The following is a 12,584-nucleotide window of genomic DNA, read 5'->3' as shown; positions in this document are numbered from 1 at the left end:
CTTTAAAAAAAAAAAAACAAGCTTATAATAGGAAGTCTTTATACTGCATGCCAAGACGCTTGGGGCTTGTTAAATATATTCTACTTGTCAACAACTACCCAATTTAAAAAGTAGCCTTGGTGTGAATCAGCTTTGAACAAGTTCATTTGACTCAAGGGATATTTGCAGGCATTAAAACAAGTTGGATCACAGTGGTAAAAATGTGCAGTGGTTTCCTGATCAAAAGCACCAGCCAGTGACCCTTTTTTGTTTTGTTCTGTTTTGTTTTCATCTCCTTCAGCCCTCCATAAGTGCAGAGATTCTCCCAGTTGGTGATTTTGGAGGGTGGAGGAGATTTATTGGGGTGAGTGTTTCTGAGGACCACTCAGCGTGTTGCTGGAAAATCAAGTGGCAAAGGAGGTGCCTGGTACTTCCAAAGTAGCTGTAAATCTTATCCTGGAACTTGTTCCACCATCTTTGCTGATTCAGATTGTAATTATAAAATGTCAGATGTCATGGTTAAGGGTCTTTCCCAGCCTAAGTGGTTCTCTGAGTACTGTGGTTTATTCTCTGTCTCCCCCCTGCCTTTTTCCTGGGTGATGGTGTCGTGGAAAGAGGCAAAGGGGATGGCTGTCTTGGATCATACTTGAAAAAAAATACTGTTTCTCAGAACAATTTTTTTTTGTTGTTGTTGAAGAACTCAACTATTTCTGCTTCCTTTTTTATGGCCAGCAGTGTAGGACCACAGAGGGGTGCTGTGGTGAGAGCCTGTGTTCTGCATAACACAGATGGCCTCAGCTTTAATACCCACCAGCTTTGGGCTTCTTCTTTTTCATAACTTTTGGAGTAGTTTACAGAGTTCATTATTTGTTTCATCTGTACTGAAGAAGCACAGCTTCTTCCCAGCTTGGGAGGAGGAGACAATTTAGTATGGCCCCATCTCTGTCTCCCCTGAGATGAGGGGAGGGGATATTCCTGGAAGTGAGGGAGTAAATTAAATTAAGGCTTGGTAAGGTCAGCTTCTCAGTGTAGAGGAGACCTGAGTTTGGACAGGCAAAGGTTAATGCTGTATTTCCCTGTCTCTTTGGGATGTGTCCAGAGGAAGAAGAGCACAGAGCTAGCCTGAAAGTCCCTTTTGCCTTCAAAAAAACCGGTGCTGAGGAGGTTTTGGGAGTGAGGCTGCAGGTTTGGTGTGGGAAAAGGGCAGTGTTTTGGCACGCTGCTGTCCAGGAGTACACGTGGTGTGTCATTAATGCCTTTCCTTCCTTGATGTCTGATCCAGCCTGCACTCCCTGTGTGTCAGTCACTGGGGTGGGTCAGTAATTTGTAAATGGAGCTGGAAGATGCTGAGGTAAGATCAGCATTTTCAGTGCCTCGAGCCACACTTGATGGCTTGGGCTTTTACAGGGATAAATTGTAGTGGATGGTAGCATTTCTCTTTAGTTCAAACTTGTTTTTCTCTCACAGCCACCCCTATGAATTCCAGCAGCTCTCTGAAAATCAAACTACTTCAGGTTCTGCCTGTGGAAATAGAAGGCAGGACATGAGTTGCTTGTTGGCACAGGAGTGCTGGCTTGTTTTTGTGAGTCTGGGCTCCTTGTACCACCACGGTGAGAAAAATGAGCGTGGTCATCTCTCCATCACCAGGGCTGGTGGGAAGAGCTGAGGCACGCAGGGTAAATGGTGTGGGATGCAGTAGAGAGGGTGCTGCAGTGATGATGGAGATGTTCCACTCAAAACCTGCTTGAGACTGGGCAGGATTGCTCACTCAGGCTCACCTGTCCCCATGCAACGTCTGCAAGGCTCCTCACTCTGGTCAGGCAGGAAGAGGTGATGGGGGGGATGAAGTCTCACTGATAGGAAAAGCAGAGATTTTACATCTGTCGCCTTTGTTTCAAGTATTGGAAAACATTGTTCAAGGAGACCATGCTGGTGATGGTCCTACTTGGAGTAGAGCCTTTCTGACCCACACTTCAGTTGCTGTGAGCTGTCAGAACAGGTCTCCTCTGCCCATGCCTGGCAGCTGCCTGCAAAAGAGGGGAGCAGAACTGGGCTGGGGCCGAGTGTCTTGTTCCAACTGCTGCATCCACTTGGCAAACCTGTTCAGATTAAAATCCTGGCATGGATAAAGCCTGAGCACGAGGCTGACAAGGAAGTGCCACTCTGTGGGTGGTTTCAGCCCAGCAGCTGGAGGTGAGCTGCCAGCATGTGCAGGTGTAACACGAGCTAACCTTGATCCCAGTGGTGCTGTACTGTCGGTGACACAGGTTTATGAGCTTGGGAAGGGCTCTGGCATGCACAGAGAAGGCTGTGGACCATCACCCTGCTCCTGCAGCTCAGCAGGTAGCTGAGTAAACGAGGTGTGTCTGCTTCCAGTGCAATAAAGCTCCCGTGGAGCCGCAGATGCAGCTGGCCCAGATTGGTGTTTGCACAACGCCTGTACAAAGGCAGTTTGGAGCAGCAGGCTAGTGTCACCCCTGCTGACGTGGAGGACTTGGGATCAATTAATAACACTCCTGCCTTCTCTGGAGAGGGTGTAAATGGTGATTTGGAAAAGGGTTGGGAGTTTGGCGTGCAGCCTGCTGGGTTAAAAAGGAGGGAGAAGGGGAAAAAGAGACACATCTTCCAGTTTGTCATGTTTGCAGCATGCAGAGCTTGGAAAGAGCATCTTGGAATAACAGGCAGTGAGGATTAATGTGCTTGTGTCTGAGAAGACTGATGAAAGGGGGAAGGAGGGAGAAGTTACAAAATGCTTGTTTGTTGTGCCAGGAGCTGTGGAGAACCACAGCTCACAGCGTCAGGAGGCACTGACAGGCAATGCTGGAGCCAGCCCAGAAATCCCTTCCACTTCAGTTCTGTATCTGCTCAGAGATACGATCTGTCCTGACCTGTGCTCAGGGAACAGCCTGAGTCTGAAACCTGGAAAGGTGTTAAAGGAGATAAAATTGCTCCAACCAGAATAATCCTTCCAAGCACTTCCCCCTCAGCTTAGGGAAAAAGGTGCATTAGAGATGATGATTGAAAATTTTGTTATTGCAGTTACTTAGGTGAGGGTTACTCACTACAGTGATGCACTTGCTCAGTACAAGTAGTGCTGGGCTGTGTAATGAGTTAATGGCCTAACAACTGAAGTGTCTTTACATCTGCTGAATAAGTCACCTTTCTGCTTCTGTTGTGGAGCTTTTGCATTTGGGCTCAGCTACCAGTGCTTTCAGATAAGCACTTTTCCTTGTGCAGCTGATGAAATAATGGAGGCTATTACGGCTGTTGAAAAAAGGCTTTTGAAACTCTGGATCAAAAGGTTTGCTGGTATTATTAATAATTTTTTTTTTTTTTTTTTTACTGTTTTCATCATGGTAGATTCCTGAGGTGCAAAGGCCACAAAATTTTGTTTTGCAATTCAAACCTGGCCATCTCCATTGAATGGGCAGGATAATTCCCAGCACCACAGCCCGGTCTTGTGGTGGGACTGGGGTGTAAATGTTTATTACAGATTGGATCTTGAGTTGAAAGCTTCAACCAACCCTCTCTGTCTTTAGAGAAAAGTATTTCAACAGCTGATTAGTGTCATTGTTAAAATCAGATATTTTATTTTTGTCATGATTTTTTTTTTCTAGCTTCTGCTCTTGGTTTCTCAGTCTCACTTTGTCTCTGCTTAGACTGAATTAATTTGGTGTCAAATTTTCTCTGTAAACACTTCCAGGCTGTGATGACAAACCTGCATTATAAACACATGGTGTGTGCAGTGCCCCTTCATGTGTTGATAGTATTTTGAATAGCTGCACTTAAAATAATGAGAAAATAGTAGTGTGTTTATTTCTTGTGCTTCCATTTAGTCTTTCAGCTGACTCTTGTTGCTTTTATCTGAGCTCCTTTCAAACACATGCAATATCGTTGCTTAGGTTTCTGATTAGGGATGATGCTTAATTCTCCTCAAATAAAAACCTACAGGGAATAAAGTGATTCTTGTAAATTTTTCTGCTGGTCTTTGCGGTCAGCAGGGAATTCGTTTGTGTTGATGATGCATTTCTCACCCTCCAGACTGGCTCTTACACTTGTTAATGTGAAGGCTGTCGATTCAACACAATTTAAGAGCACTCAGAAAGGTCAGATGACTGCTTTAAACTGTCCATAATCTCCCTTTCAGCTTGACCATCCTGAGACAGGAATGGCAGAGGTCAGCAGGATGGCTTGCTCCTCCTCTCCATCCCCTGAAAGGCTGTGGGCAGCAGATGCAAGCTGAACACCCGAAGTAATGACAGGGCTGAGATGGGGGGACCGTGAATTTGGTCTGTGGAATGCCAGCAGTCCCAGCTCATGGGTAAATGACAACCTGCTGTGTGATACAGAATCTGAAGGAAGGTCACATTTTAAAGATTAACCAATCCTGGTGGAAAACCCCAAAACAAACCCCCAAATCCCAACCAGCCCTCAGCCAAGCCTTCAAGCTCACAAGCCTTGTTTTCAGGGCATTGCCTTGCCCAAGTCTTTGTGTCACCAGCGCTGCAACAATACTACCACAGGAGCAGTTGGGTGAGCTAAGAATAGCAGATTTCCTTGAGAAATGCTTTTGTTTATTTTGGTTTTCTATTTTTAAGTAGTTGGAGCCTTAGTGACCTTTTTCTGAAGGGTCCTAGAAGAATTTCCTGGTCAGAGAGTATTGTTGTAATAAGGAGGGCAGTTGTGAACTGCCTTAATTCTCTGGCTTCTTCCTTGTGACCTGCAAGGTTTTACTGGCAAAATAAGGGGGAAAAAAAGCATGAAGTTGTCACCCCCACTGAACTTTTCATAGCTGAGATCAGTGGAGATGAAGGGATGGGGAGCTCAGAGGATTGGAGGGTACAAATGGCAGGAATGGAAACCCATGATTCTGGGTTGGTAGAATGATGCCCATCTTAGAAGATATATATTTGCAAAGATTTGTCTGCTGGAAAACAGCAGTTATGCTCAGGGTTTTTTTTTTTTCTTTTGGGAGGGGTTGGTTTTAGGGATTTTTTAAAGGTTTTTTTTTTTTTTTAATTTGAATGAAGGAAGTGGACAGGAGTGAGAGGGGATGAGTGGAGGGTAATTTCTCCTAAGGAGTCAGGGGCAGAATGGTGATAGAGACTGAGAAAAGGGGGCAGGTCTGGAAGCAGAAGTGATTAAAATATCCTGAGTGAGACACTTACATGCACAAGAGCTAAGAGGATCGAAGCTGTGTATTTTAGACAAAAGGAAGATGTTTATTTGGATATTTTCTTGTTGTAGGTAACCAATGCCTGTTGGCTCTCTCACAGGGACGCTGTAAGCAAGACAAAGCAGGGGAATTTTACTTTGTGAAGCTGTGATTTTGTGCTACCCTTGCTCTTAGATGGACACAAAGTAAAAATACAGTCTGAGAGAGATTCACAGTGCAACAGCCAACACACTTCTCACCCTGTGATAAAAAGAGAAAAGAAAAAACTAAATAAAAAAGAAACAACCCTTTTTGGCAATCAAGAAGAAGTAAAAAGCCAAACTATCTTTGTGTCAGAGGATCCATTGGCTCAAGCCCTGACTGGTGGCTTGGCAAGTGCTGAAGGGAGAGCACTGCATGCAATAGGCTGTGTTTTATGTCCTTGTCTCACTCATGAGCCTACCAGAGGGACTAATTGATATCAAATAAAGTGTATTGGGGGCTTCCTATATTTATATCACCAGCTTATTCCACAGCGGAATGTGGATCCTGGTTGGAAAGCTCAAGCTTTTGCTAAATTTTAATTGCCTTTCCCTGCAGGAAACAACAGGTTGTTGGCTAATTAAGGGTAGTTTCCAAATCAGGGTTCTGTACACACAAAATACCCTGTTATTTTCTCATCTGTCTAGACAGATCACCTAATCCAGTATTAAAATGCTGAAACAGGAGGGAAAACATTTTCCTGGAGCTTTCATGTGAAGAATTCACAGGAGCTCGCCAAAGCCAGGATTAGGAAAGCTGTGTTTAAAGAACTGTGCTAAACCCCTTCAATTTCTACTGGATATAGATGGCAGAAAAGATGTTCCTTTACTGTGGCAATGGAAACACATGAATCAAAGTGTTACCTGGAGAAGGGGAGAGGGTTGTAGAGTGTCTGTGGGAAGGAGTTCTCCCCATCTGTTCTGTCCTAGTGAGACCCCAACACCAGAAGGACGTGGAGCTGCTGGAACCAGTCCAGAGGAGGCCACAGAGCTGCTCCAAGGGCTGGAGCCCCTCTGCTCTGGAGCCAGGCTGGGAGAGTTGGGGTTGCTCACCTGGAGAAGGGAAGGCTCCGGGGAGACCTCAAAGCCCCTTCCAGGGCCTAAAGGGGGCTTACAAAAGAGGGAGAGCGACTTTTTACACAGGCAGACAGTGATAGGAGAAGGAGGGAAGAGTTTTAAACTAAAGAGAGCTTTAGATTGGACATTAGGATGAAAATCATACCTGTGAGGGTGGGCAGGCCCTGGCACAGGGTGCCCAGAGAAGCTGTGGCTGCCCCTGGATCCCTGGAAGTGTTCAAGGGCCAGGTTGAATGGGGCTTGGAGTAACCTGGGCTGGTGGAAGGTGTCCCTGCCCGTGGCAGGGGGTGGGAATGGGATGAGCTTGAAGGTTGCATCCATCAGGATTCTGTGATCTGTGTTCTGTTGGGCTGCGGCCGTTGGGAGCTGCTGCAGCGGCAGTTGGAGCTGAGGCGAGGCCGGCTGGGACAAGCTGCAGTGGCAGAATCAGAGTTGGCACACACTGTGCAAATCCCTCTTGCAGGTGAGTCCACAGAAGGGTGGATTGAGCTGGAGCTGTTCCAGTTGAAACGAAACATTTTCAAAATAGTTGTCAGAGCTCCAGTGGGACCGCTGTCCTCTTCATACCACTGCCTAAATCGCTGCAGTGTGATGTCAGCTCCCTTACAGAGAGTGGATATTGCTTGGTCAACATGCATAAATTCTATAAAATCCTGGAGAAAAAGGGACTCTCCAAATGAAACTGCTGTTTGCTTTGTGCTTCATTAGTTCCTGTGATCATATACTACAGTAGGCCAGCAGTGTTTTAAGGCCCTTCTGGTGATGGAAGAGAGGAGTAAGAATCTTTGTCAGTGGCCAAATGTTGGGAGAATTGAGGAAGAACTTAGAATGGATATCCAGCAGCTTGGCAACAGGTAGAGGCAGCACACTAGCTCCTTGGATATCTCTGTGTTTGGGGAGGGAGGACGGGGAGGCTAGGAATTGTGTGCATGCTTTATCCAAATCACTGAGCACCAGCTGATTCCAGGGCTGATAAATCCTGGGCTGAGTGTTTATCCTTTGCAAATTGGGACTGATGTCAGCTGAGGTCTGGAGGGGTAAGAATTTCTGTACCCTGTTCTTTGTGCTCTTGAGGGCAGGTGTGAACCACCCAGAACCAGGGAGGTACACACTGGCTTTTGTGAATAATTACATCCTGCAGTGGTCATCCCCGATCAGGGTTTAACCTTAACCATGGGCTCAGGCTACTGAGTCCCAGCTACTAAAATGATGTGATGAGACCTGAGAACTAAGGGTAGACAGCAATAAAAAGATGGCTTCTAGGAGTTTGCAAAGGAAAACAGGGTCCTGCTTGGAGGAGCAGCTGAATCTGTTGGGTAGGTGGAGATTTGGGCAGATTTGGACTAGTCAGGATTTGTGGGTTTGAACCTCTCCATCTAAGCCTGGGGCTGACCCTGATGTGGCAGGACATTGTTGGCTCCATGGGCTGCATTTTGTGAAATTTTGGACTGGCCCTTGTTGACTTTCATCACGTGAAACATTTTGCTGTCTGTCCCATTTCTGTAATGGCTGGTTTGAGATCTGATCTCTGTGCTTTGAGCTAAATCCTCTTTACCTCGTCCCCTACTTAGAGGATCTGAAATTTAGGCTTTGTGGTTGCCACAGTGGCAAAGTGGAGTTTCATTGCTGGGTTGTGGAGCTTGTCAGCACTGGGGACGTGCTTCTCTTTCTTTTAAAAGTCTTCACCACAAAATTACCACTTTTGGAGGTTATATAAAAAGATGGGGAGTTTGAAAGTCCTTCGGCTTGTTTGGAAATAGTCTACATGGCAGGAAAGGGTGGAGATTTCTGGAGTTCTTGGTGCTCCAGGCTGAAAAGTTGTTTTGCATCCCAGCTTGACCTCAGTTATCCTTTCTTTGCATCCCATGTTGAAGGCTGGGTCTAATTCACCAAGTTTTTCTTTTCCGCTGGACTTCTTCATTTTCCATCCTTTTAACTGCAGAGGACAAGCCGGACCTGAGCTCCCTGCACAAACCTCTCTGCTTCCTCCCACAGGTTCCTTAGAAAGAGAGCTTGGACGGCATGCAAAGTTGTGAAATATCTGCAGACAGCACGGATGATCCTCTTAGTAGTGGCCTACGGAGAAAGCGGCAGCCTCGAATAGTCGTGATCGGTGCTGGGCTCGCGGGCCTGTCGGCAGCCAAGGCGCTCCTGGAAAGCGGCTTCACGGATGTAACTGTCCTCGAGGCAACCGACCGCATCGGGGGCCGTGTGCAGAGCGTCCAGCTCGGTGAGAGCAGCGCCTGCGGAGGGGCGGTGCTGGGCTTTGTGTGGCCAAATTAACCAAATTAACCTCAGAGACGGGGATACGTGCACGTGGCAAAGTTGTTTGAGGTGTGGCAGTGTCAGGAGTATAAATATAGAAATCCTTCGGCTCCTTTTGGGGTTGGGGGGGTGTTGGGGAAGATGATGCAGGAAAGCCTTATAAATATGATTGCCTGACAAAAGATTTTGGGAATATGAAAACTATAAGTGACATCGAAATGAAAGCCACGTTTGAGATATAAAGTCTTAGTTACTGAACAACTAGAAAACAATGGTGTGGCCGGCTGAAGGTAATCCCCTCTTGATTAGACAATACCCTCTGCTTGCAGACAGGTCCAAGGGTCAGAGCAGACCCTACTAGCTCAGCAGAAGGGGTCCAAGGAGTAGTTTTTAGAAGTTAAAATGTAACACTCTATGGTAATATAATAACTCTTATAGGCTGTATGTAAATGCTATAGGATTTGTACCTTGTATTAGATTGGCTAGTGAGAATTAGAATATTCAGTACAGAAGATGATTTATTGTATTGTAACAAGGACCTCGCTCTCTTGATTCGTCTCTCTTAGCTTTCTCTTAGGTCTTAGCTCTTTACTCTCTTAGCTCTTCTCTTTTACTTACGCTCTTAGCTCTCTTGCTCTTGCTCTCTCTCTCTCTCTCTCCTACACCTTGGGCCTGCTTGGAGCTGCAGCTGGCAGCTCTAAGCAGTGCCCTTGTACCCACGCCCTTTGCAATAAACAGCATGCTCCAAAGATCTGCTTATAAAGATCTCTTGTCTCTGTACCGTCTCTGGCCAGCCCGACTGAACCCCCTCATCACCAATGAGTTTCTACAGGGGGGGTGTTTCTGTGCTGTCTCATGCCTCGGTTCTGACCCAAGGTGGCTCCAAACCTGTGCTGCCACAAAATAATAGATTTGGGTGATTGTTTTCGCTCTCACAGGAAGGGCTCTGTGCAGCACGTCTGTGATTGAGTAACTGTACACAGACAGGTTCCACCTGGGTTTTCCAGCTTGACTCTTTCCCAGGAGCAGCCAGTAAATCTCCAGGCTGTTGAAGGGCTGTTTCTCAGGTCTTAGAGCCCTTGGAAAGGGGAAACCCCGGGCTGTTCTGCTTCACAAACAACCCCATTCATTTCCCTAGAACTAATTTACTGTGTAGGGCGCTACCCACTGGGAATCAGGCTTCTGGGAAAACCTCTTCAATGTATCCCTTCATCCTGATTTGCAGCTTTCCCACCTCTGCAGCTTCCTTTCTCTGGGTGTAATAAAGGTGCAGACTCTGGATATTTGAATCCCAGTCAATTTTAAAATCTCTACATGCAAAACTCCTGGAACAAACATTACCCTTCACAGCACAGGAGTCAAGCTTTCCCTGGTATCCAGAAGGACGTTGCCTGTCTCTTCTCTGCAGGAGGCATAAAGCTCTCTGCTTTTCCTGAATTGCTTTCCAGATTTCAATTAACTAATTGTGTTTCTGATCCCACTCTGGATGTTACCTTTGGCCTCTTGCTGCCCTGCTTTCTTTCTACTTCTTAGGTGCTTACATCACTTACTGTGTTCTACTCGATGAACTCAGCACGGTAAATAAACAGCAGCCTCCTGTGAACTTGCAGAAGGGAAACCAATGGAAAGGCAGTCGGAACACTCCAGTCTCCAGGGGTTTGAGTTGGGCACTTTACATTCTGCTGTACTTGGCATAGAGGTTAGGATGGGAAGTGTGTCCTTTACTCACAATCCGCTGTATTAAAAATATCCTGGATCGTGCCTGTGAGAGGAGGGAAGTGTGAAAGAGCTGAAATCTTCGGGGAGCAGCAGGTCATTCTGCCAGTGCACCTGTGAAATAGTTTTGGTGTTTTACTATTGAGACTGATTCTCTTATCTTTGCCCACCTTCACACATCTCTGCTTTTGCTGGGGTTCCACCTCCTGCTCATTAACACCTCTTAATTAACAGGAGAGGAGAGCAGGTGTTTCAATCTGGAGGAAGTCTCTGAGTTTGTAGATTTTGTAACTGTTATTTGCAGAGCAGAGGCTGGCATCTAGAGTTTTAAGTATTTTAATAATTTTTTAAAACTACAAACTGCCTTTTCTTACCTTCTGCAAGCTCTCAAGGTTGCCCTGTGTGGCTGTGGGCTGCAGTTCTCTCCCAAGGTGGGTCTGTGTTCTGGCTCTGGCCTCTCCCCTTTCTGCACACTTGACTAAAGATCTGATTGAAATCTTCAGCAGTTACTAATTAGGAAGAAATTCTTCCCTGTGAGGGTGGTGAGGCTCTGGCACAGGTTGCCCAGAGAAGCTGTGGCTGCCCCTGGATCCCTGGAGGTGTCCAAGGCCAGGTTGGATGGGGCTTGGAGCACACTGGGATAGTGGAAGGTGTCCCTGCCCATGGCAGGGGGTGGGAATGAGATGATCTTTAAGGTCCCTTCCAGCCCCCAAATTGTTCTGTGGTCTGGTGGCACCTGCTCAGGATTATACCTGAATCTTTCTCCCTCACTGAGCCACTCTGTGTCTTGTAGGGGACAGCATTTTCCCTCAAGTGCACAGGCTGTTGCTTCTCAGCCCAGGGGAGTAATTTGGGTATTCAGAGGTTTGGTTCTAGCACAGGTGAGGCAGAGGGTTTGTGTGTTAGTACACTGTGTGTTTCCTGCACATGACCTATAACATTTGTATCCACTGCAGCTATTTCACCGTAGGATACCCAAGAAACGGCCAAGGAGGGCTGCAAAAGGAAATGTGAAAGTTGCCATCCCTATCCAGGAGACTTGATGCACAATCTGTGTGTTTCTCTGTTTTTTTTTAAATTGTATTGGATGATTGATTCCAAGTAGATTAATATTGAACTGAAAATCCTTTAAGGCCCTGAAAGTAAATTGGCTCTGTTTAAAAGGATTGTATTTAATTTTACAATTTAAAATAATTAATCATTTAACTTACACCTGGTAAGAACTGGCTTATCTGCTTGGTAGTGGTGATAGTGAGCATGAGTATTACGGGCAAGAATTAGTTTTTAATTTGTTGGTATTTGATTATGTTCCACACAGCTAAACAGGAAGACAGGAGAACTTGGAACACATCATCACTGTTACCCAGCGCTAAGGCAGCAGCAGGACCTGCTGGCAAATTGTTTTCTTTCAAAGAGCAGGTGTCTCCAGCAGGATTGTTGTGCAGCAGAGAACAAGCCCTAGAGCAGGAGGCAGCATTCCTGCTGCTGCTTGGTGTGGGCTGAGTTGCAGGAGGATTGCATTAACCAAGGGACTGCCACTGCAATATTGATGAGCTCTCCAGCTTTGGCTGCCTGTGTTCGGTCATTTCTACCTGGCTGGGTGCCCTGGGGATGTGTTGGAGTCTGTGGCACCTGAAGTATTCCCATTTGTGTGTTGGTGCTGCTCTCTGAAGCAGGTGCTGTGGTGTAGAAACCTTGTGCTGGATTGCAGGTCTTGAAGGGCAGTCAGCACGGTTCTTACTGACAAAGGGGCTGCTTGGAAAATGAGATCCACGGAGCTTCCCTCAGAGGCAGGGGCTCAGCCAGGGAACAGCATTCCTTGGAGCTTTCACCCTTTAAACCTGACTGCAGCACAGCTCAGTGCTGCAGTGCCTCTCTGTCTGAGCATACATTTACATGTTAAACAGTAAATGATAGCTGGGAGCTGCACTGTCCTTTCTTCATCAGGCAGGATCCTGTTAACTGTCCTGCTTAATCAGGCATTCCCACACCGCTGCGGGGAGATGCCCAGTTCTGTCAGACTTTAAACCAGCTTGGGACTTCTGAGAATCTGTCAAAATGTGGAGGGAAGACACGACCCAAGCTTATTTCTAGCACCTTCTTTCCGCTGTTGAACATCTCCCTGTGCTCTCAGCCCAGTCTGGCAGTGCTGGATTTGGGGGGAACAAAGCCCTTGTGCAAATCCCGATGGTTTTAAGGGATGAGGAGAGTGGGGCTAACCAGACTCTGTGTTTTACAAGCAGAGAGTACAGGTGATGAAAACAAAATGCTTTTGCTGTTTAGCCTGACAGTGCATCTTTCAAAAGAACCTGATATATAAATCTCCAAAGGCATAAATAATAATATGCAAC

General features: G+C 46.4%; 1 protein-coding gene across 1 annotated transcript in view; it reads left to right on the top strand.

The window, feature by feature from the left end:
- Positions 1-12,584, top strand: part of SMOX (spermine oxidase) — a 50,531-nt gene that overhangs the window by 17,467 nt on the left and 20,480 nt on the right. Inside the window, exon 2 of the mRNA XM_069014756.1 lies at positions 8,248-8,482. Within this exon, the coding sequence (XP_068870857.1) occupies positions 8,275-8,482 (208 nt within the window). The 5' untranslated portion in view covers positions 8,248-8,274. The remainder of the gene's footprint in view (positions 1-8,247; positions 8,483-12,584) is intronic.

The sequence above is a fragment of the Aphelocoma coerulescens genome, chromosome 4, assembly GCF_041296385.1.
Source record: "Aphelocoma coerulescens isolate FSJ_1873_10779 chromosome 4, UR_Acoe_1.0, whole genome shotgun sequence".
NCBI lineage: Eukaryota > Metazoa > Chordata > Aves > Passeriformes > Corvidae > Aphelocoma > Aphelocoma coerulescens.
The sequence above is the reverse complement of the archived record's forward strand: the minus strand, read 5'-3'. Positions and strand labels throughout refer to the sequence as shown.